At 43.5% G+C, this 21,297-nt stretch overlaps 1 protein-coding gene across 1 annotated transcript; it reads right to left on the reverse strand.

Annotated features, from left to right (window-relative positions):
- Window positions 1-4,397: 4,397 nt before the first annotated feature.
- pipox (pipecolic acid oxidase) lies at window positions 4,398-19,422 on the reverse strand. Its single transcript, XM_066695910.1, has 8 exons — window positions 19,220-19,422; window positions 17,419-17,567; window positions 15,376-15,589; window positions 12,325-12,507; window positions 11,015-11,167; window positions 9,506-9,655; window positions 7,333-7,408; window positions 4,398-4,870 (listed from the first exon to the last, which is right to left on the reverse strand). Exons 1-8 carry the CDS (start codon window positions 19,325-19,327, stop codon window positions 4,740-4,742), a joined length of 1,164 nt encoding a protein of 387 aa, XP_066552007.1. The 5' UTR covers window positions 19,328-19,422; the 3' UTR covers window positions 4,398-4,739.
- Between the last annotated feature and the right edge of the window lie 1,875 nt (window positions 19,423-21,297).

A 21,297-nucleotide genomic window follows, 5' to 3' on the forward strand; every position in this document is an offset into this window, starting at 1 on the left:
GAGCGGGGGTGCACCGTGCTAGCACCAGTGGCAGGTTTTTCTAGTGCCACCGCTTGGCACAATCATGGCTCATCCCCTTCTCTGCTGAACAACACAACATGTGAAGCACAGCGCGGCCCACAGTCACAGCGGGAGCCAAATCAGCCTCCCTTCTACAGATCAGCGGTAATTAGATACATATTTTTGCCCATTATTTAATCTTTGAGCAACTGGGATTTTTTTCTCCCCAATTTTATTTTCCAATCAAGAGACTCATGATTAATTGTGTCTTCTTCTTGGCTCTTGCATGTGCCGGTGGTGTTTTAAGATACTGCCTGTTTGTAGTTTGGCCCAAAGCTTGTGTGCATTGCCTTGGCCGTGGCGCGGGGCTCCTGAGCTTTCTTTTTGTAGGCTCTCAAGCAGCGGTGAGATCTCAAATACACGCAGACAACATCTGAACGCCACCTTCAGAACTTGAGGGATACCAAATATTTCCATTTGAGGTTTTTCTCCAGCTGGTGGAGAAACTTTGAAAAGGGGAAGCTTGCTTCGACCGCAGCCTCCCACCGAGCCATGGCACAGTGTGGTGCGGCACGGGGGCTGGAAAAAAGCCCAATCAGCGTGATTTCCCTCCGATCGGAACGCATTTATCACAGTGGAACGGACGCCTGAAATGTTCACAAAATCCTCCCTGCAATTTAAAGATACTTGATTTCCTTTTGAAATACATGGCTGTATTTAAGTATGTCAGGTTTTTCTTCCTTACTTTCATCCTTTCCTTTTTGGTCAAAGCAGTCAGTGTAGTTTAGGTTTGTTGTTATCCCCTGCCCTGCTGTTCCTTGCAGTCGCTTATTGGAGAGGATCAATTCCTCCTGCGTCTTCAGTGATTAACTCTGTAATGCTTGGGGTTTAGACTCCCAGACACACTTAATAAACTGGATGGAGTCAAGAAAAGATAAAAAGGGAGATGAAAGACCATTCCATGGTGTTAACAAGCCAACCAAACTCATGAAGGAAGTTAATTGCTATTTGTTTTAATTGGTTACAGATTAAGACTCTCCCCAATGGGATGCACAAAGAAAAAAAGCCTGGAATACCGCTGTAGTGATTCATCCCACAGTTTCCAGAGCTGCCATTAGATGCTCTGGCAGCCCGGAACCTGCACTGGAAACACTTCCCCAAGCCATCTGAGGTCTATTTATTGCAATCTTCTTAAGAATCAGCTTAATTAGGGTTTTTGATCAGTAATTCTCCAGTTCTTGACATCGCCTGTATTCTGAACAGATGAAGCATTGTTGCCATCCCCCTCAACACCTCAAACTATTTTTTTTTTGTGGTTAAATATAGTCTTTGAAACGCACTGCTTCTTCTGTGCCCGCAACACAAGCTGAGTTCTCAGTGACTTCATTGCATTAAATTACTTCACTTGACAACAAAAACAGGGCAGACAAACTGCAGTCTGAGATTTCATATTTATAAAGTCACTTAATGTCCAACTTTATAACAGCTGAAACCATTAATGCTTCGTTAGAGACAACTGTCATTGCACAGACGTGAGAAAACCATATTTATTTTGACAGGTTTCTTTATTAAAAAGTCATGTAAGCACAGTTTCCCAAACACTTAACGGAAAACTGTGATCAATTCTCAAGGAACCAATGGGCCTTCAGGTATGATCTAAACACCTGTGTCTTCAGGTGGGGCTGGTAGGTGGCGCCATGCTGTCCTGAATGCTCAGAGGATGCTCAATTCCACCATTTCGGGATAAAGGAGGAGAGAAAGATAGAGAGAGAGAGAGAGAGAGAGCGATGGTTGTTATGTTAATTTTCTGTACACATTTATTTATAAACCACCAGAAAAAAACATGCAATATGGAAGTATACACACTCCTCCGTCAAAATGTTTTTGTATTTCCTTCCCCTTTAGATGAGTGTAATCACAGTGGGAAATCAAGACAAGGTATAATTGCCAAAGACCAGAGGAAATGCACCAGACTCCCGGACCCCTGCTGTAGGTCAAAAACCCACGTGGGGGCTCAGTCAAACACATTGGCATTAATTGATCCATGATTCGCGGTTGTACAAATGGTCTCGGAGTGCAGAGGATGAATTCATGACAGCCTCCCTGCTGGAAAGTTAATTTAAAAGGCAGATTTTTTTATTTTTTTGGATAAATCTGCAGCGGAGCTGTATATGGATATAAAGTCTCTTTTCAGATTGTCAATTTGCAGTGATAACTGGGTATACCTTATTAATGTATGTCCCACTGGTAGTGCATGAATTAGCTGTTAATAATGTCGATATGCAATTGCAAGGCAAAAATTTGTAATAATAATAACATAAACTATGATAGAATAGTTGGGTTTTCAGTCAACAATAACCACACCATTGTTCTGTACTCTAAACATTAATCTATTTATAGATAGTTTGATACTCTTCCGCCCATATCAATTCCCTGTCAATAAAATACATGATACATGCACTGATTAGCGTGTGCAACGTTTTGCGGTTCATTAGCTGGGAAAACGATGTGAAGAAAAGATGTTTCCATAGCTACATTGCACACACTTAATATAGTAAGCATAGATCTCTCCTAGTCTATCTTTGTTCTCTCTCTGTCTCTGTCCTTAGCATTGACAATGCAATAAAACAGCCCCAGACAGAGATTTTGCAAACCTAGACAGCGATTTTGCAAACTAATTTCAGAGACATACAGGGTGCCCACTAGTAAACGGCTGCAAAACAAATTAAGCTCCAGATCCCCAAGATGATTGTTTTATTGCCCTGAAAGTTAGTATTCATCTTGCCTGAGCTTAGATCTTGCTCTACCCAGGCAGGAGGACTTAATGCTAAGTTAAGAGTAGGGGGGGGTGAGGGAAATTGCCAGACAAAATGTGCACATCAGGGATTATGCTCATTAAACCTACATGCATCGCTTCTGGATTTAAATAATTCATATAAAGAGCATTAGGTATTAGCGATCTGATGGTTGTTTGAGTACAGTGCAGTAGGGGGTTGTGGTTGATGAATGTTAATGTTGCAAGAGGCGTGGAGGCGCTGAACAAGGCACAACCGAAAATATCAATCAGTCCGTCCATCAATCTGACGCTCCTTTGATAACTTAATGGATGCGCGTTTGTAATACACAATTTAACAGCTGAATATTGTGAACTAAAGCTGAACTTGAGGTGTATAGCGGTCGGCCTCTGGAAGTGTAAATGAGATGGCCTTTTTTTTCTGTTGATACTGACTATGCCCCCCCCCAATATGTTCTGCTAGTGCTGGACTAGACTTCAGTGGCTCGATGTATGAATATTCACAGGTTATTAACGTTGGTCTCCAGAGAGGTCTCCAATCTCTTCAATGCTCTCCATCACGTACTGAACAAACCCTCTCATTTAAGGTTGGTGCTCTGGTGCTCGTGTTAAGTGGGGAGTGTTTAGCGGACGAGTTTCCCACTTTACAACTGCGGGACAAAAATAAAGACTCTTCCCAGACTCTGATGTGTTCATATGATCCGATTTATATTTTAGTGGATTGTAACCCAGCAATTTCTGCCACCGTGTATCTGTGGTGTTGTTTTTCTTGGGCGGGGAGTTTCCACTTTGCAAAGTCGACCTTGGATAAAGGCATCAAAGGTTCATACGGAGGCTTGGATAGTAATATCCCAAAAGCACTGTGCAATTAGCTGCATAACAATTGATTTGAACACCTCTGGGATGATGGAAATTTAAAGGCATCTCAGGCAATATCGTGGACAGTGGCGATGGTTGGATGATACCTTGTGGGGAGTTTTGATTTCCAAAAGACTTATTTCGCTTTGCATGTTTAATGGCCTTTTAATTTTGCCATTTACTTGTTCTATCAATATAAATTCACTTACAGCCCGAGAATGAATAGCCCCAGTGATCTGCTGGAGTGAGGCTGCATAATTTTCCCATTTGAGTTGATGACTGCGGTCGTTCTTCGTTCTAACAGCCTGGCTGATTAGTGATTAAAATGTTTTCAATGGGGGAAAGGTACCAACAAACAACTTGGCTTCGCAGTCATCTTTTGAAGATAAATGGCTCAGAAGCTGATGGCTTTTTAACAATGCGCTTATGCTGTGAAAGAGCGCACGGAGGTAATGCAGGGGTGGAGGAAATAAAATGGGAAAATATATTTTCAAAAAGCAAATAAAAGAAAATACTGAAAATAAGTGGTACGTAGCTTTGGTGTGTTCACAAACAATAATACTATTGTGAATTAAATGAAATAGCAGATGGTGTTATGTGTGAACTGAATTTTTTAATGGGATCTCATTTAAAGGACTTTCCTATTCCTATTCCTGAATATTTATATACTGCCCCGTGTGGATATATTGCACCATAACACGACTACGGGAACAGAACAAGAGACAAATTGGGGCAACACACAATCAACCTTACTCATAATCTTTTAATGCAGTTTCAGTTTAAACTAGAATTGGCACTTATTTTTCCCTCTGGCATCATCCTCACATGATTCAGTCAGAGTTGGTGATTGGTTCTGTCTTGATTTGAACCCCATCTCTCTGGGCTGTGGGGGGAAGTGTTATGTGATTAGGACCTCCCCCTATGTCTTTAATCCACATCAGCTAAAAATCTCCAGACATAATCCACTGTCCTTAATATAGATTGACGTTTCTTCTCATTCAGTGCTAAAATTAATTACACTGAACACTATCTACCAGCTGTTCTTCTGCATGCCATTTGGGCACTTTAGGATGGGCAGATTCGTGGTTCATAAGGACGATTTTGGGTGGGATTGGAAGCGCTGGATCCGGAAAGGCGACAGGTCGTGGGAGGGCATCTTTCCCAGGCTGAGCTCACACAGGACTTTCCCAACGACCGGCCCAAACTTGAAGCCATGGCCTTGGAGAGAGGAAGAGAAAAGAAGGATTTAAACACCAAAATCGACAGAAGGATTTTAAAGTCTAAACTCGTTCGCAAAGGGTCTCCAGAAAGGATGGGCTTAATTAGTTTAGTTTTTGTGGCCACAGTATATTTCAAGAGTTGGAAGTTGTTGTTTATTCTTGCTAATTAATTTATGTATTGTATTGTTTTCCCACAGTCAGTCATTATATCCAGGAATAAAGATAATTGCTCCTTTTGACGGGTTAAGTACACAGCTGAGAATTTCAGCTACTCCTGAGCCCTCTAGCAGAAATTTTGCCTCATTATTTGGATGGTACTAATAGGAGATCCTTAGGAAACTACTAATGTGCAATGCCAAGGTGTTTTTCAGATGATGGATGTGGAGAAACTTCAAAGTGCTGTGCTGCTCTACAATATATATTTATACTGTATATACATCACCATTTTGGTAGTTCTCTCTAATTCAACAAGGCAGGGTTACCATTTTAAGTAAATGTTTCCTTTACTGCTAGAAAACCTTCCTACTGTTTAGTATCCCATTGGGAGTGTTTCGAGATGTGATGGGCACATTTCCAAGAGACTTTAAATACCATCGCTAGCATCTCCGCTATCTTAGCATATTTAAGATGATATATTCCGCCGAACTGATTCACATCCTCAAGTTCACTTTTGCATGATTTATACATCAGAAATACTTATCATTTTACGCGAGGCTTCAGATCAGAGTCAGCGATGCCGGAACGCCTGTGGTGCCAGCAGGTTTGAGGAATGCGAGCCAAAATGGGGGCATTTATAAATCATCCAAAACTGTGTTTCACAAGGTGAGAGATTAGGAATGAACACGGAACCTTCATTCTAAGAAGGCTGGGTATGTTAGCGGTGATATTTAAAATGTAATCAGGACAGCTTTAAAGACCTTTAAGACTTCCTGGCACCTGGGCACATTCGCCTTGATCTTTCTCTGCAACGTACACTAATATGGAGTGACGGGACGGCGGCCTCGTGTGTCTGAATGTCAACAGCACATCTCCCTGTGTATACAAATTCTATAGGGAAGTCCAACTATGCTGATATGGTCCTTCTGAATAAACAGCCCCTCACACAGATCTTTTTCTCTCACTGCTAACTTAACCTTACCAGCTGATTGGCCCTGGGAAGATTTAGACGCTTGTTTTCTATAGAGAGTCCCTAAGAAGAATAAAATGTATATGATTTAATGATGGGGTTTTATTGTTTGCAACAGAACCTTCATTTTGGAAAGTGAGACTGGGTCAAACACAGAATCTAATGGGAGCCGGTCCTTTGACTGACTGTCAACCGCTGACAGTTATGGGTGGCAGAGAGAGAGAGAGAGAGAGAGAGAGAGAGAGAGAGAGATAGAGTCCCAATTATCTACACATCTGAACAGCTGCACAGAGACACTTTTCCTGCTTGCGAGTGGCAGGGAATCGATCTTATTTCATTTTTTGTATTTTCACTTTTCTGTACACTGCATTACCTGGAGGCTAGGGCTTGTGGCAGCATTAAAGAGACTCTTGGATAGGTTTAAAATAAAAATAAAAACACCCCAGAAAAGAAAACATACAATCAAGTAGAATATTGCACAAGCTCGTTAATATTAAAGGAGAGAGAGAGAGAGAGAGAGAGACGAATACATTAAATGAAAGAGGCAGGAGCCCTTAAATACAGGCCTGCCCACTGGTGTCTGTGTAACTATGGCAACCACAAGAACTCGTTTCGAAAACTGAGACAATTGTGCCCGGCTTTGATTACAATACACGCTGTGAGAAAAGAAAAAAAACGGAGGAGAAGGGAAATTGTGACTTTTTTTGTTCATGCGAACTACCTTCTCACACGGCACATTAATGTGGCTTTTGTCTGCTGAAACACAGGGGTATCTTTAGACACAGGTGCCTTGCATTAACTGTGTAAAACAAAAACAGTCTGCCCTGCCTCTGTGGTACACACTGCCATCGCTGGAAACCACGAGAGAGGGGAAGAAACGCTAACCTCCATTAATTGGACACCGTGCTTTCGTTTTAACGTCATGCTAAGAGGTTATCGGCTTCCGCAAAATAAAAAAAGACTGGTTGGATACACAGTGGAGAACTGAGAATGTAAATCTTGAGGGGAGATGTACTTGCCAGCAACTTATCCTGATATAACACCTCTGCTCTGTCTTGTGCTAATTAATGCAGAATTGTGCTCTGATTGTGTTAATTTCCTAGCAGTGTGTGTGCGTGTGTGTGTGTGTGTGTGTATGCAGCTAGCTGACTAATTCAAGTAATGATCATGTGTTGGGAAGTTAAAAGAAGTGACACCAGCAGAATTCATCACTTCACACCTGTTGCAATAGTAGCGAAAGGGCAAACTCCAGCTGCATCATGGCCCCATATGTGAGGATGACAGGCTGGCAGATGCTCGAGGGAGTGTCCGCCTTCACAATCCCCTGTACTGACCTGAAAACCCGGCGCCGATGACGATGTTGCCGTATGTAGGATGACGGTCCAGAACAAAATGGGAGTCTGGAGTGACCTGCGTGAAACAGGAATTGGAGAAAATCTTTCTCAATATGCTTCCATATTCATTCTCTCCTCTATTAAGCCTCTCTTTGTGTCTTCTCATTTACAGCCCAGCTACCTGGCTTTGGTCTTGGGGGGAAAACAAAAAGCTGCAGGCAGGGTTTGGGTTGTTTGTTCCACTTGTGTTTCATTACTTCATTAACACGCTTAACTGAGTTGACCACCGTCGCCAGGTGATGAGTTTAAGAGACCTATAAAACCCCGAGGACTGGGATTGGATTTCCCCTGCTTTCACAGGGTTCGCAGTGTCCTGTCGATTGATACTTCCCTTCTTGATTTCCTTTTTGTAAGGTTATTCATGCATTTCTCGTTTGATCCTGTAAGTATGTGTGCCACGACTTCACGAGTGAGCCAAGCACTCGAAATGGTTAATCGTCCTTGGAGTGGAGGAGCACGGGGGAAGCCAGGGACTGACCTTGGCGCTTTACAAACAAGCGCTTCCCTGCTTTAACTGCTGCTCACTTCGGGAGCCCCTGCTGAGCTGTAACCCACAGTGACAACTTAACAACCGTCCAAAATCAGCCTGCTATTATTGCCGCTTTTCTCCACCTGGTTGCCATTTTATTTCCTATTGTGCATTTTGGGCCAGGGGTGGGTGTGTGTCTGTGTGTGTGTGTTGCTTTGTCATTGTTGGAGAGCAGGGATTTTTGCAAAGGGAATCGATATTAAGATGACGACTGCAAAGTGATCTGCCTTGTCTTGAATGTAGTGCAGGTACTTTCACTGTGGAGTCCAACAGAGTGGCGCCCATGTGCAGAGAGCTATTACTGCTGTTTGTGGGCACTTCCAAGCACTGAACAGCACTCTGCGACGGCCGGGGGATTCATGTCTTTGTACTGATTGGATTTACCCAGTGGAGCCGTTAACTCATACCATCCCGTAGAGCAGGTACAGATTGTCAAAGTAGAAATAACCCTCCCGTTAGACAGAAGCAAATTTTCCTGGTTGTTTCATAATTTACCACCAGTTTCAGATGTTCCTTCTTCACATTGATAGGGGACGGACGCTTGCTTGATCTCAAAGTGTACAATATTGATATACAGGACCCTGAAATGATGCAGGGAACTATACACTGATCAGCCATAATATTATGACCACTGACAGGTGAAGTGAATAACACTGATAATCTCGTTATCATGGCACCTGTCAGTGGGTGGGATATATTAGGCAGCAGGTGAACATTTTGTCCACAAAGTTGATGTGTTAGAAGCAGGAAAAATGGGCAAGCGTAAGGATCTGAGCGACTTTGACAAGGGCCAAATTGTGATGGCTAGACGACTGGGTCAGAGCATCTCCAAAACTGCAGCTCTTGTGGGGTGTTCCCGGTCTGCAGTGGTCAGTACCTATCAAAAGTGGTCCAAGGAAGGAAAAGCGGTGAACCGGTGACAGGGTCATGGGCGGCCAAGGCTCATTGATGCACGTGGGGAGCGAAGGCTGGCCCGTGTGGTCCGATCCAACAGACGAGCTACTGTAGCTCAAACTGCTGAAAAAGTGAATGCTGGTTCTGATAGAAAGGTGTCAGAACACACAGTGCATTGCAGTTTGTTGCGTATGGGGCTGCGCAGCCACAGAACAGTCAGGGTGCCCATGCTGACCCCTGTCCACTGCCGAAAGCGCCTACAATGGGCACGTGAGCATCAGAACTGGACCACGGAGCAATGGAAGAAGGTGGCCTGGTCTGATGAATCACGAGTTCAAGGTGTTGACTTGGCCTCCAAATTCCCCAGATCTCAATCCAATCGAGCATCTGTGGGATGTGCTGGACAAACAAGTCCGATCCATGGAGGCCCCACCTGGCAACTTACAGGACTTAAAGGATCTGCTGCTAACGTCTTGGTGCCAGATACCACAGCACACCTTCAGAGGTCTAGTGGAGTCCATGCCTCGACGGGTCAGGGCTGTTTTGGCGGAAAAAGGGGGACCTACACAATATTAGGCAGGTGGTCATAATGTTATGGCTGATCGGTATATATACCAGAGGCTTAGTGCTGTGTTCAGTTCAAGGCCTTACCCTTTGGAAATACGAGGTCTAAAACCAAGCCCTACTCACCGTGTACAGGCAGCTCTCCACAACAGCCGGTGTGGACAGCAGCCCAGGGAAACAGCGAGCCAAAAAGCGAGACAGGATCTTAATGTCCTCTTGTGATGACTGCTGGTCCCTCTCGTCTGGATCCGTCTCGCTGCCTCCGTGATAGCAGACCTTGGAGAGAAGGAGGAAGGCTTATACAGAACCTTCTCCAGAAGTCACAGTTTGAGATACCTGGAGTCACATTGGCCCAGCTCCGTCAGAGGTTTGTTGCGTCTATCCGAGGGAAAGTTGTCATGTGTGGGTCAAGGTTTTGATTTAACTAAGGCACGTATGTGTCCACTAGCTGCTCTGGGTCTCTGTCTGTGTGAGATTTTACTACCTCTGATCTCTGAAGAGCTCCCTGGACTGAAACTGAAACTCAACTCCCTCCTTTGAAGTCTCCAGCACCGTACAAGATCATTTTTGTGCAATTAGAAAAATAACCATGTCTAAGGTGCTGCCAGGCATGCTTGTGTGAAGCAGAAGACATATATGCGATGTGATGTTATTGTGCCACAGAGAGTGACCTAATCTGGCCATGCCATCTGCTGTTCATGTAAATACACACAGCATGCAAACTATTTCCAAATTGCCGCTGGGCGCAACATGTCCAAGTTGGAAATGCATTCAAGTAACCACACAGGCATGGAAACATGTTTTTTAAAATAAAAAGTCAATCAAAGTAACAACACCCAAACAGATCTCTTATCCCTGTCTCTAAAACGTGTCTGTGGTAAGCGTTTTCCCAAGTGCAGTAACAAGTCGTCTCGGAATTAAATGAAAGATCTTGTAAGAGTCGCCGATGCATGCCTTTTCTGCTCAATGTCTTCAAGCTATCAGTTTACTGAAGAAATAAACGCCCTCGTCTTAAGGAGCTCTCTAAACACCGAAACCATGCTGTGTGCCATTTTAAAATCATAGTATGTTAAATGTGAAGCTTCTGATTATTAAATATTGAGGCCGTCGCAAGGGCTGAAGGAAAATCGCTCGCAGCAACAGCTGTGCGGAGGGAATGCCGACATAACGGGCAGTGCTTAATGCAGCACAGAGTAAATAAAGGCTTGTGGAGTGGGCCGATTACTGAAACATTGACTGCAATGTTATTTAGCTAGCAAATACAAATGTTTTTCTTGCGATGACAAAAAAAACTAAACAAATACCAGTTTTGTTTCACTGAAAACCCAAGACTAATGTGCAAATACCTTTCTATGTGGCTGGTAGCTGCAGCGCTAGGTATGATTAAAATTAACATTAAAAGCACAATCAGACCAGCTAACACTATATCCTATCAACAGGACATTTCTCCGTGGCTGAAAACTACTCCTATGCTTTTGTTCATAGAGGTTGACCTTGCGAAGATGTTTTTTCTTCTTCTCTCATTCTATAGGGTTTGTCCCAGACTGTTAACAGAAATCCTGCTGTGAAATATCAACCTGGATGGACAGCTTGTGTCTGTGACAGTTTTAGAGCAACTCTCCCTCTGTCACTCACCTTCATTAGTCCTGGGTACTCGTTGGACGGTAGACCATAAATGTCATGAGCCGCCCCGTGCGATTTCACCCTAATGAAGCACGGGAACTCGCTGCCAACCCCATAGGTGCCAGGAACCTTTTCTCTCCAGTAGCAGACATTTATTTTCTCCACCTGTCCGTGCAAACAGGAAGAAACAAAAAATCAGAGTCGTAACCCAATTAAACAGCAATTCATACCTTCAATCCCAGTTCAGTTGCCTGTGTAGAGATGTTTTTGTGTGGCAATTCGGACTGAATTAAATGTTTGCTAAACCTATGATAAATAAAGTAAGAAAACACATGTCCTGATAGCTATAAAGCAGTGTTCTGCCACTGCAGGTGTAGTGAACTGATGGGCACTAGTTCACGTTGGCACTCCTGTGAATTGTTCATGTTGGCCCTCCTTTCAACAACACAACTGCCCAAAACCACACCGAAAACCCCTTTTCTCATTAAGACTCAGTAATGATATGCCGGGCTGTTTGTTTTCATCCGCCGTGCCGTACGAAGGGGGGGTGTTGTTTACTCCGAGTGTAAAACTCATCGTGTTTTCTCCCGAGCCTCGCGCATCCCTTCAAGGTCTGCTGACTCTATCAGTTAGTTGGCTAGTCATAATTCATTGCCTGTGGCCAAGGGGATGCAGCTATTTTTAGTTTTTCTTTGACTGCTCTTCAAACGGGGTTTACAAACAGCGGGAGCCCACGCGCCCGGCACACAATGCGAGGGAATCAAAGAAAGGAGTTCTGGAACACCGTATTCCCGAAAGGCCACGTCCGCCGTATGTTGAAGCACGGTTTCGGTTTTCAGTTAAACACACGTCAGTCTTCCGCTGATGAGGCCCTCCTTGAACTCTTCTGGCCCTCGGCAGCCTCTCGAAACGACGATGACGGGGAAACCAATTCTCAAGGAGTTCCCTCCACGATCGCGGGGTACCAGGATGACAGGGGGATTTGTGTTGTTTTCATTCACAGAGAAAGGCACCGCACTGCCCTTCTTTACACACACTGGAGTCTAGGGGCCACCAAGCCTTTTCCGCTGCACCAAATCTTCCACGCTTAAAACAAACTCCTCATATTACAGAATCAAAAATAAATAATTAAAGCACCCAAAGGCACCTTAAATGAACATCCTGAAAGATTGATGTGAGACTGATCCAAATGCATTCCTCCTGTTCTCTTAGCTGGATGAAACGGGTTTAAACATAGCTGGGTGGTGAATCTTTTATGAGTAATGGGCTGCAGTGTTTGGGTCTTGCTGCCTGGGTGAGGTGATTGGTTAGTTGAGTAGTACCTGCAGGGGCAGCTGGAGTCCGGTGTGAGACAGCAGCTTGTTTACCCAGGGCCCCGCCGTGAGGACCAGGCTCCTGGCTCTGTACACCGCGCTGCTCGTTGTCACTGTGACTGGGAACCCAGGCCTGATGTCAACCACTTTCTCTCCGTCCCGAATCACCCCTCCCAGTCTCTGAAACACACTCTGCCCAAGAGAGAGAGAGAGAGAGAGAGAGATGCTTCAGATAAGAGCAGAAGAAGAAACTAATAAGAAAGCCAATAAAAAGTAATAGACAGTGTTGGAGTCCCTTAAGATGATATGTTGATAACACTGAAGGACTAGACGCTGTTAGTCTTTTAGAAATGTCACAATTTCTACTCAAAGGTCAAGAATTTGGTCGAACATAAATTCCAATTCTCATATTATAAAAATACAATAACTTCTGGATTCCAGTATCATAGGAACGTGTTACTCCCTGTCACTCCTAGCCTACAGTTGTGTAACCTCTGAAAACAGTCAGTTAAAGCTTAACAAGAGGGCACCTATGAAGCTAACTAATAGGGGCAGCCAACAGAGGACCCGATGAAACTGGAATGGGAGGAAAAAAACAAACAAGGAGGCTAACAGGGACCTGCTGAGTTCTGCATCTTTCGCTCCAGCAGGGAACCGGGCACCGAGAGGAGAGTAATGACCACGGCTGTACACCACAAGTGGACAACGCGCCAGGCAGGGCTGATGGAGGCTGGCCGGGGGAAACGGCTGAGCTGTTTGCATCACAGGCCCGATCTTAACGACCGCACTGAATCACTGAATAACAAACCCCAGCGACGCGGCGCACCAGAAGGCCATTACGTCTGCAGAGAGGGAGCTGATTTGTATGAATGTAGTAATGATGTGTTAAGGACCTTCATGGCCTGGGGGTGCAGTAATACACTGCAATATTCAAGACAAACAGCCTGGTTTAGGTTTGGATTATGTATTATTTCAGGATTTCATAAGGGGACTAGTAATGAGCCCCTCTCCCCACCTCCCCCATCTCCTTGTGGAAAATATAAACCGCTAAGAACCTTATGCGGCGCTATTATGCAGGGTTAATGTTTTGTTCATCAACACACACCCACATTAATCTGCTAATAATCAATGCTAACGAATGCTTAGTTTGCAGTTCTGGAATAGGAATGGAGTACACATGGTGCTAGAAAATCGATACACCATGGACAGAATAATTGTTTGCAATGTACATTAAGATAAGTAATATGACCAAGCTTCTTTTTAAGTGGATATTGAACATTTTTATAACAGCACAATGTGGTTCTTCTGTAGTTCTTGGCTCAACAAGGTATTCATTTGTCTAGTAATGACCATTTCTTAGAGGGCGAGGGCTACAGCACAGTTCAAGGTTTAAATCCACCGTTGACGGCTCAACTGTGCATGTTTCTGGTCAACGCTTTGATGTTAAATTGCATTTTGCTGTCTACTTTCATTTCTGCCTGTGCGTCGTATGAGAATCGAGAAACCATTATGTCAAATGAGATCTCCATCACTAGACTGCTTATTGAGCTCTTGAAATCTGTTTCCATCATCGCTAGATAGCCTATTGGAAGACATGACTAGACTTAAACCTTTTTTTCCCTTCTCCCCCTCTGCAAGAACACTGTAAACATGATTAATCTCTTGCAGACTACTGATTGCTGCTCTCCGGCAACCTTTCCGTGCCTGTGAAATAAGGTAAGTCCAATGTTTTCTTTAGTTCTGTGATTAGTTATGGGGTTGTATAAGACATGCTTCATCTAGCTATTCTTCTGTGTTGCACATTGTCAGATTGGTTGCAGTTTTGACGGCAACAAGAAGCGAAAATGTTTGGTTGATCTGGGAATTATAACCTTAGGAACTTGTGCATCACAGCACTGTACTTTGTGGGAAGAGATTCTATTCCTAATCCTCACCAGGCAAGCAAGAACGAATGTTACAAAACAGTTTACGATTTACAACTGCTCCTTAAGAAATGTGTTTTGTCTACAGCAGGATCCATCATTAGTTAATTCAAGAGTAGGCAATGCAATGCAGTGTTAGATTAAAGGGGACTATGCGTCCTGTTGGAACACCTTGTCCAGGTATTACAATTAGGAGCTAATGACCACATGATTTATTCCACTATTTTAAATAACTTTCTCCTGTCAACTGGATGACAACTCTCTCAATCTGGTTGTTAAAAGGAATCAAAATTCATTAAGACCAGATGGGACTAAATCAATTGACTTTAGCCATGCCAAAAGAGGGGTATTTGTTTTCACAGTACTCGTCTAGGTTAATCCATATTTTGTGACCAGCATTGATTTTTGTTTATTATGCAACACATACAAATGCAAGAGGCCTTGTCTTTGTCCAAGGCTTGAGACTACAGAAACGCTGCCTGACAGGATAGTACATCAAACAGGGATTAAACAAACCACCGGATAAAAAGTGGCCTCAAGACAAATACAACGTTTACGAAAAACAGGACAGGAACCTCAACTGAAGCAGGATTGAACCGAGCCTCACGGACTAAAGTTCTCCTCTGTTTGTCGGCGCTGAGACTGCTGTGTGTAGGTGGGTAAACATCGAGACTTGACCTGAGCTTGTCCTGGGGTGAGATAGCTGGGGGAATATGGGAGATGGTGGAGGGGTTGCGTGTCCCTTGGCTCGTTGATGTAGGAGTTGAGAGTGAATCGGTGCACTCCAAGAGGCAGCGGCTGACTGGGCAGCGAGAGAAGCCTGAATGGAAACTTGATGTTTGTAATTTATTTTATCCCATGGAGCACTGGGGAGCGGGTCATGGATAACCATCAGCTATCATCGGCAAAATAATCACTAGCTGAGAGCATGAACTCGGACTATAAAGAGCGTCTTTTGTGTGTGTTTATTTTCCCACTTAATATGGGAGTACATCTGATCTACATATACCCACGCTGGGCTGTTTCTTGGTGTCCATCAGATACATCTCATCGGTTAGTTGAGTATTAACCCTGCATTTACAGCGTGTTGACTATACCCACATTGGAGCGTTGAGACTCATCACAGGGGGTACCTTACCTGCACAGCTCTAAGTGCCCGGTCGGCATACAGAATGCCGGCCGTCTTGTCTACGAGGGCACCGTCGCCCTCGATCTGGCGCACGTCGGGGAATCGTTGCGCAAACTGGGCCGGATCGAGGATCTCGTTGGGCACACCGCTCCGCAGCAGCGTGCCTTTAAACGATTCAAAATCGGGGCCGTCCTCCTTGCCCATGACCAGCAGACCCGTGCGCCTGTCGGTGGAGGGCAAAGGCAGCGTTAGGATGGTTGGCACCTATTCTTAAACAGATCCCCCAAGGGAATTAGCACTTTTGAGTAAGTTACATGGTCCAGCAGGTCAAGAGAGGGATCACACTAATCCCACTTCCGATCTGTAAGGCTTCTAGATCTTTCCACAAACTACAGAGAGGTTTTATGTGTGAGCAGTGTAGCCATGAATCCAATGTAGCTGTGAAGGAGCTCTTGATCTGTCATTTGGTTCACGGGTGAAGCAACAAGATGACAGACTGACAGGCTTTCCTGGGGCTCTTCAATTACGCCTCTCCTAAAAGATTAAATTAACCAGTGTGAGAAATGTTAACAGTATGGGCTCAAATCGGTTCTGGGAATGACCTCGCCTTAGGTGACTCGGTCTCTGGTGCAGTGGCATTCACCATACATCAGAACAAGCTGCAGGCCCTTCTTTCGCTCATTCATTCGGTAATGACTTCCATGAACCAATTATAGGCCTGATTAGTCTAAATAACCACACTTTCCATGTTTCGGAGCCATTGAGGATTCTAAGCTTACTCAAAAAGCTTGCGGGAATGGGCCCCTCTACCATCATTTGTGCAAATCACTGATATAGTGGGAAAAGTGGGATAAAAAGCTTTTAGAGAGAGAGAGAGAAAGAGAGTAGGAATATCACAGCCCATAAAGAGCCTATAGGTTGCATAAGGAAATTGGATTAAAATTAGATGTGAACACTTGAATGATATCTCAGTGCTGTAAAAGCCTCCTCCACGGATGTCTTTAGAGATTGCTAATAATTCAGCAGCCCAACGTCTGATGGATTGAAAAGCACAGAGAACGGCGTGTTATGGAGCATCACTCCACATCTGCCAGCAGTCTTGATACATTGGCAGTTGAGGGTGACGTGACTCCCCAATCCATCAGGGAATTTTCTGTCAGCTCTCGAAGTAGAGCAAATATGATCCATCCAGTCACCGATGGCGGAGCTCGGAGGATGATGCATGTGGCAGCGGGCTAGAGAAGGGCTCAGACTAGAGGTTACAGGTGTGGAGAGCTTGGTTATCTTTAAGCTTGTCCAGGTGTCCCATGTGAAATATATCAGGGAGTGAAATATAGCTCAAGAGCAGAGAATCGCTCATAAAGATGTACAGACTTTTCACCACCGTTCCCGTATCTCAAGCCGTTTAAGCTGTAGGGCGCAGGCTGCCGTGAATTAAGGCCCATCAGTCACTAGCGTGAGATGAGAATGTATCTCATTCGAGGATTTGACGTGGATGGATTTTATAATGTCGTAAAAAAAATACTTTTTTAAAATTTTTTTTCAGAGGGCACGTAAAATATCGATTTTCAAGGAATTATAGATCAGCTCATCATTTATAATGCTTATTAAAGAGATAATTTAAAAGTATTATCCCTCGTGTGTGTGTGTGTGTATATGCGCACCACCATATTTACTAGAACAATTCCCATTACTGTCAGCCAAGTGAACATGAGCTCAGTGAAGTGAGAAACTTCAAAATGAAATTTAATAGCGGGCCAATTCTGTGTAACCCCGGTGCATTACGAGCCGCAGTTTAACAGAGCTCAGAAAGGAACAGCTGTGTGGACTGGCTGCAGAGTTATATTCCTAGAGGAACTATCAATTGTATGCTAATCAGCCCAATACTTCAGACCGAACACCTGCTTTGAATTGAAGCAGTAGTCTGCAAGCTAGTTCAGGACAGCCAGCTCTATTTTATCGTGCGTAATACCTTCACCAGGTCACTGAGGAGTGTTGTGGCTCTTCCGGGTCTAGGGTTACCGATTCTAGAGCTAACGGATACCATGGCACCTGTATAATTGGACATTGGCCTCTGTTTCCAGCTGTGACCAGAGCTCATAACTGTCATCCATCATATGTGTGTAGAAGTCCTGTTCATAAGCCTTCCGGATGATCCTCGTCTGCCCGTGGGAACTGCCGCGGGAGTGGGGCAGCAGGAACTGTGAGAGGGGGGATAAATAGTTACAACCTATTTGGGATTATTCCTGATGTTTCTGCTGTAACTGTTCAGTTTTTTTGTTCTCTGCCCCTGTTGGTTGCCATAAAGAGGCCTCTTTCCTTGGGTTTTAGTGAGGAAGAGGATGGCGTTTTTGGGACTCGTGACTCCTGAGAGCTGACTGCGCTTACACTGAAACGCATTTCTTTGCAAATTGGCTGTCCCCAGCACTGACCAGATGACGTGCAGTTCTCACAGGAACTTTAAAACTCCACAGATTGTGTGCTTTGTAAAACATTAAAAAAAAAAACGTTTTACATTTTTCTCTTAAAGAAAAAAGCACTTTTTTAAAGAAGCACATCTGCTACTTTATTTGTGACTGATTTGTGATGAAAGGATACTAAAGTACATTGAGTGTCTCTTGACCTCTGAGCTGTATGGTGGAAGTAGTATAAATCAGTGCACTATTTCTTGAAAGTTTTTTGTCTAGGAATCTAATCCAGCATGGAGTTTGGTGAGGATTAAAAATTCTTATCCAAATCTCACTTTATTCCATCCTATGCAGCAGATTAATGCAGTTTTTTTCATTGCCAAGCACATTAAGTCTTACTGCCCCTCCCCCTAAACACACACACACACACACACACACACACACACACACACACACACACACAAAACAAACTGTAATTCATGTTATCTTAGATTACTACAAATCCTGTGTACTAATATACTTTTCGGTTTTCTGAAATATGATTATGAAGTATGCAAAGGCGAGTCATTCATTTTTACAGCCTGCTTTGCATCAGCAGAGACTAAGCTACATTGACTTCCAGCCTTCTGGTGACATATTCCTGATACAGTATTGATATTCCCTATCCTTTATCGGTAATAAAATCCAGTCTGTGTAACATGGAGCAGTAGTAGTAACAGTAATATAATAATAACACTGATTAATAACAGACAATTATATCTTTGTACTAATATAATGGGATACATTTTTTTTTAAAGATGTATATATGTCGGGATAAAGATTGATTTCATTCTGTAAATGTCATTCCAGCTCTGAACAATGACAATGTGATAACATGCACAACTAAAACAGAAAAACTGCACTTTTGTTATTATTATAACTGAAGAAGAGTCTGACTCAGTGATGGCATCTCACTGGTTCTGCAAATCAACTGCCCCCGTTTTGAGGATTTGCATGTATATATACTTTGTATATATATGTAAAACGTTATTGGAAAAGTCTCTACAAGAAATTTGTTTGGTCTTAATTTGTATTGTTTAGTATTTAATAATAATCAATAACACTGTAGCCACAGTGCACTGTCTTATTATATCCAGTTGTACGCTGTTCTGCGCTTCTCTGCATGGCCCTTTGTCTGAGCGCTTGCTCTGCAGCCTCCCCTCTGGCGCATTGCAATCCCTTAAACGCAATTGTATCATCAACTGGATAAAGTCGTCAGCCGCGGCAACAAACCATCATTTTATTTGATACTATGTACCAGATGTAGATGTTTCTGTATGAAAACGGTAATTGCATTGTTTCACATCAGAGCTGCAACCTGAATGCTGAGCAGCCGTGCACTCCCCTCTCCAGTTTCACCAGGCCAGGTCGCCACACGCGTAAAAGGCAGTCGTTTTGTTACAAACCTGCTCAAGGAGAAGAGTTTTTTCGTTATTTTTAGCGAGGTGATAAGCGGTAAAAGACCCCTGTATCCCCGCTCCCACCACAATGCAATCATAATCCGAGGCCGACATCTTTCATAAATATCAATAGAGGATTTGTGTGCCTCCGCGTCTGTCCAAAGGTCTCCAGTTATCGCGTTATGTCCCACGCAGTGACGGCGCCTTGGCACGGCGCTGCCACCCCTTTCAGTGCCCCAAACAGCTGCCCTGGAGGAAATATGAAACACACGCCGTTAAAAAGTATTTGAGGATTTGTTTTATTTGATGTAACGCGGTGGGAAAACCCAGGACACATCCACACGCCGCAGTATTGTATGCTTTTCACATTTTTGGGAGTCTGAAGGGCTAAGGGTTGTAATAATATAACTACAGAGAACACAACATTATTATCCAGTTTAGTATCCAAGGTTTGTTTGCTTGTTTATGTATGTATGTATTTATTATTATGATTATGATCTATATTACTTTATGTTCTACCAATGAACCCAAACAAGATTAATCTCTGCTTTAAAAGGACCAATGGTCAATCCTCACAATCAGAATAGTCACAGATGGGAAAATGTTAGTATATAAGACAATTGCATTATTTATACAAGCAGACATTTATTTGCATTTATATATACAAGATATGTATGCATTCTGGCAAACTGTAAGGATGCAGCGATCCTCACTGCCCTGAAACAGCAAAGTCTGATGTCATGCCTTTTATCTTATCGTCTATTATTTTTTAAATTTTTTACTTCATATATCTTAAATCGCATGTCTCCGTGATGTTTGCTGCAATAGTATCTTCCTGACAGACGTCAAAATATTTGTCCCCAAACCGAGAAAACAGATGCCAGAATGGTTATCAGCCCAGGAAGACGGTAGTTGTCACAATCTATATTTCAGATGAATTTGTTCTTTGCAGAATGCTGGAGCCTCCATTTTTTTTCTTTCTGAGGTTTTTGAAGCTATTTATGGGCTGAGATGCTTTGCCGTGAGTGGCACTCGTAAAGTGAGCGTGTGTTGGCCATTAAAAGTCTACCAAATGGCTAACATCTACAGGGGGAATAAGAAATACTGCCCTCCAAATATGACTCATGCAGAAGCCAGGTAACGGCAATTGATTGTTCTGTTTCCTATGGGGTTGTTTAAGCTGCACCTCCTGGTGTTGTTTATGAAAACACATTCTCCCAGTAGAATACATGATCAGATTATATTAAATGTTTCGCCATTGTTAATCCGCTGATGGATGCAGGTGAAATTGGACAGGGATCGAACTGTGGACTCTAGTATTATTAACGCCATGCACAAACCCAGCTCTCTCTCTCTCTCTCTCTCTCTCTCTCTCTCTCTCTCTCTCTCTCTCTCTCTCTTTCTCTCTCTCTATATATATATATATATATATATATATATATATATATATACACTCACCTAAAGGATTATTAGGAACACCTGTTCAATTTCTCATTAATGCAATTATCTAACCAACCAATCACATGACAGTTGCTTCAATGCATTTAGGGGTGTGGTCCTGGTCAAGACAATCTCCTGAACTCCAAACTGAATGTCTGAATGGGAAAGAAAGGTGATTTAAGCAATTTTGAGCATGGCATGGTTGTTGGTGCCAGACGGGCCGGTCTGAGTATTTCACAATCTGCTCAGTTACTGGGATTTTCACGCACAACCATTTCTAGGGTTTACAAAGAATGGTGTGAAAAGGGAAAAACATCCAGTATGCGGCAGTCCTGTGGGCGAAAATGCCTTGTTGATGCTAGAGGTCAGAGGAGAATGGGCCGACTGATTGAAGCTGATAGAAGAGCAACTTTGACTGAAATAACCACTCGTTACAACCGAGGTATGCAGCAAAGCATTTGTGAAGCCACAACACGTACAACCTTGAGGCGGATGGGCTACAACAGCAGAAGACCCCACCGGGTACCACTCATCTCCACTACAAATAGGAAAAAGAGGCTACAATTTGCACAAGCTCACCAAAATTGGACAGTTGAAGACTGGAAAAATGTTGCCTGGTCTGATGAGTCTCGATTTCTGTTGAG

The sequence above is a fragment of the Amia ocellicauda genome, chromosome 22 (genome assembly GCF_036373705.1).
Source record: "Amia ocellicauda isolate fAmiCal2 chromosome 22, fAmiCal2.hap1, whole genome shotgun sequence".
Classification (NCBI taxonomy): domain Eukaryota; kingdom Metazoa; phylum Chordata; class Actinopteri; order Amiiformes; family Amiidae; genus Amia; species Amia ocellicauda.